At 36.1% G+C, this 1,947-nt stretch overlaps 1 protein-coding gene across 1 annotated transcript in view; it reads right to left on the reverse strand.

Annotated features, from left to right (window-relative positions):
- Window positions 1-1,436: 1,436 nt before the first annotated feature.
- The window catches only part of LOC109587709 (transcription factor 25-like), a 1,535-nt gene continuing 1,024 nt past the window's right edge, over window positions 1,437-1,947 (reverse strand). Inside the window, exons 4-5 of the mRNA XM_020003932.1 lie at window positions 1,702-1,784; window positions 1,437-1,653 (exon numbers count right to left, since the gene is read on the reverse strand). Of these exons, the coding sequence (XP_019859491.1) occupies window positions 1,476-1,653; window positions 1,702-1,784 (261 nt within the window). The 3' untranslated portion in view covers window positions 1,437-1,475. The remainder of the gene's footprint in view (window positions 1,654-1,701; window positions 1,785-1,947) is intronic.

A 1,947-nucleotide genomic window follows, 5' to 3' on the forward strand; every position in this document is an offset into this window, starting at 1 on the left:
TCCTACTCGTGAAGCAAATTCTACTCTACATTGTACTTTCAATGTTATTATGTAAGAATTACGGATCACCTTGCAATGTAGAGTAGAATTTGCGTCACGAGTAGGATTTTCATTTTGTATTTTCGTTGGTCGTTCGGAATCCTACTTAACCTTGTTTTTTTTAATTTTTTATGTTCTTGTTTGTGTTGATTTTTTTATGATATTTATAATATTTCTTTAGTTGCCATTGTGATGCTTGTTGATTTTACACAAACAATAATTTTCTTTATTATTATTATCATTGTTATGACTTTACATCATTTATGAGAGACAGCATTGAATAGACATGCTGAAGGAATATCAACTATCCTGATGACAAGTGAAATTAATACTAGTCTTGACACAAGTCCTTGTTCAAGAAGCTGTGAGCTGAGAAAGTCCATCTTCCCTGCATGTTATGTTGCAGCTATTCCTGTTCTTCCAGGCTGTTGTCATTCATATTATCATTGCATATCATACATTAATTAATTGTTTGTTTTTTTAAATAAAATAAAATCACACACTTGATAAAACAGTAACATGTAAGATTAATACCTTCTTTTAGCTGGAAACCTCCAGTAAAGTATTGCAGTAGTTGATTCCAAGCATAGCTTGGTAAAAAAACAATTTGCTTCTTCCAGAGCTGCAGATCCTAATTTGGCAGATCTGAGCATGCGCGACCACACCCAAATTTTGGAGCACATGCTTCTTTAATTAACAAAATGGCTGCATGCAGCTAAGATGGCTCTATCCAGCAGTCACAGTATCACTTTTTCTTTACTTGAAGAATGATATGATGGGACATGGACCTGCGCATAGACTTTTGGAGTAGATTGGTGTAAGAATTATCCTTGTAGCACCAACCAATACTGAGATACACACCGACAACTGGATTGACAGGACTTGATGATGATGAAGAAGATGATGAAGATGAAAAAAGGTGGCTGAACAAAACGGCCGGTTCGCTGATTTTTGAATTTCCTCTTAGACAGGGCCTAGAGCCACGCTAGTTGTACCATTGGAGTCCTCTGGTCAAGATGAGGTCCTCTATAAAGTCTGGTAAGCATAGGAGCTCGTTTTCCCGGTATAGCAAGGCTGCAAAAGTCGTGGCAGCCATTTTGTTTGGGGGTGAATCCTACTTAGTAACGCTACCGCGTTACTAATAGTACAGGGAATAAGGCCAGATTTTGGAGCAACTTTAAAAAATCATTAAAAAATCCAATTTTGATTAGAATCCACTTAAACTTTCTACAAAACATAACATATATATGCATCACAAAAAATTATTGAAATGGAGAATTCTCTCCTAGTCATTTTTGGCAAAATTTGGTCAAAGGTGCAGGGACTTTGGCCTGATTTTGGAGCAAATTTTTGATAGCATAAAATCCAATTTTGATCAAAATCAATTCAAATTTCATACACAAATAAGAACAAACATCATGTATACCAAGTATTTTCTAGACATTATATAAAATACCATGCACTATAGTACATATATCCATGGTCTTTAGCAAAATTTTTCCATTAGCATCATCTCCCCCTCCTCTCCTTTCATTACTAACCTCAGGTTCCTTCCACAGTGAGTGCCCCCTCTCAATATAAAGCATTATTAATAGCTTCAATGGATCAGGATCCCTAATGAGGTAGGATAGACACTCCAACAGTTAACAAAGAAAGTCATACTTTCTTGCTGATGTGAAGTAGGCATGATTTCGAGCAGAAGGATCAATATGTACTCCACACTTATCCAAGAGTGGCACCAATAGCTACAAACATACAAAATACATGTACCATAGTATGTGTACATATATGCATACACAGGAGCCATCTGCTGATTATAACACACTTCGCTATATGCACTTGCTTCCTAAACCTCAACCATAAATGGCTAAACACCCTTTGGTTGTTTTCAAAAATTGGCTCATTTAG

This window comes from Amphimedon queenslandica, unplaced genomic scaffold (genome assembly GCF_000090795.2).
Source record: "Amphimedon queenslandica unplaced genomic scaffold, v1.1 AMPQUscaffold_12472, whole genome shotgun sequence".
NCBI classification, from domain to species: domain Eukaryota; kingdom Metazoa; phylum Porifera; class Demospongiae; order Haplosclerida; family Niphatidae; genus Amphimedon; species Amphimedon queenslandica.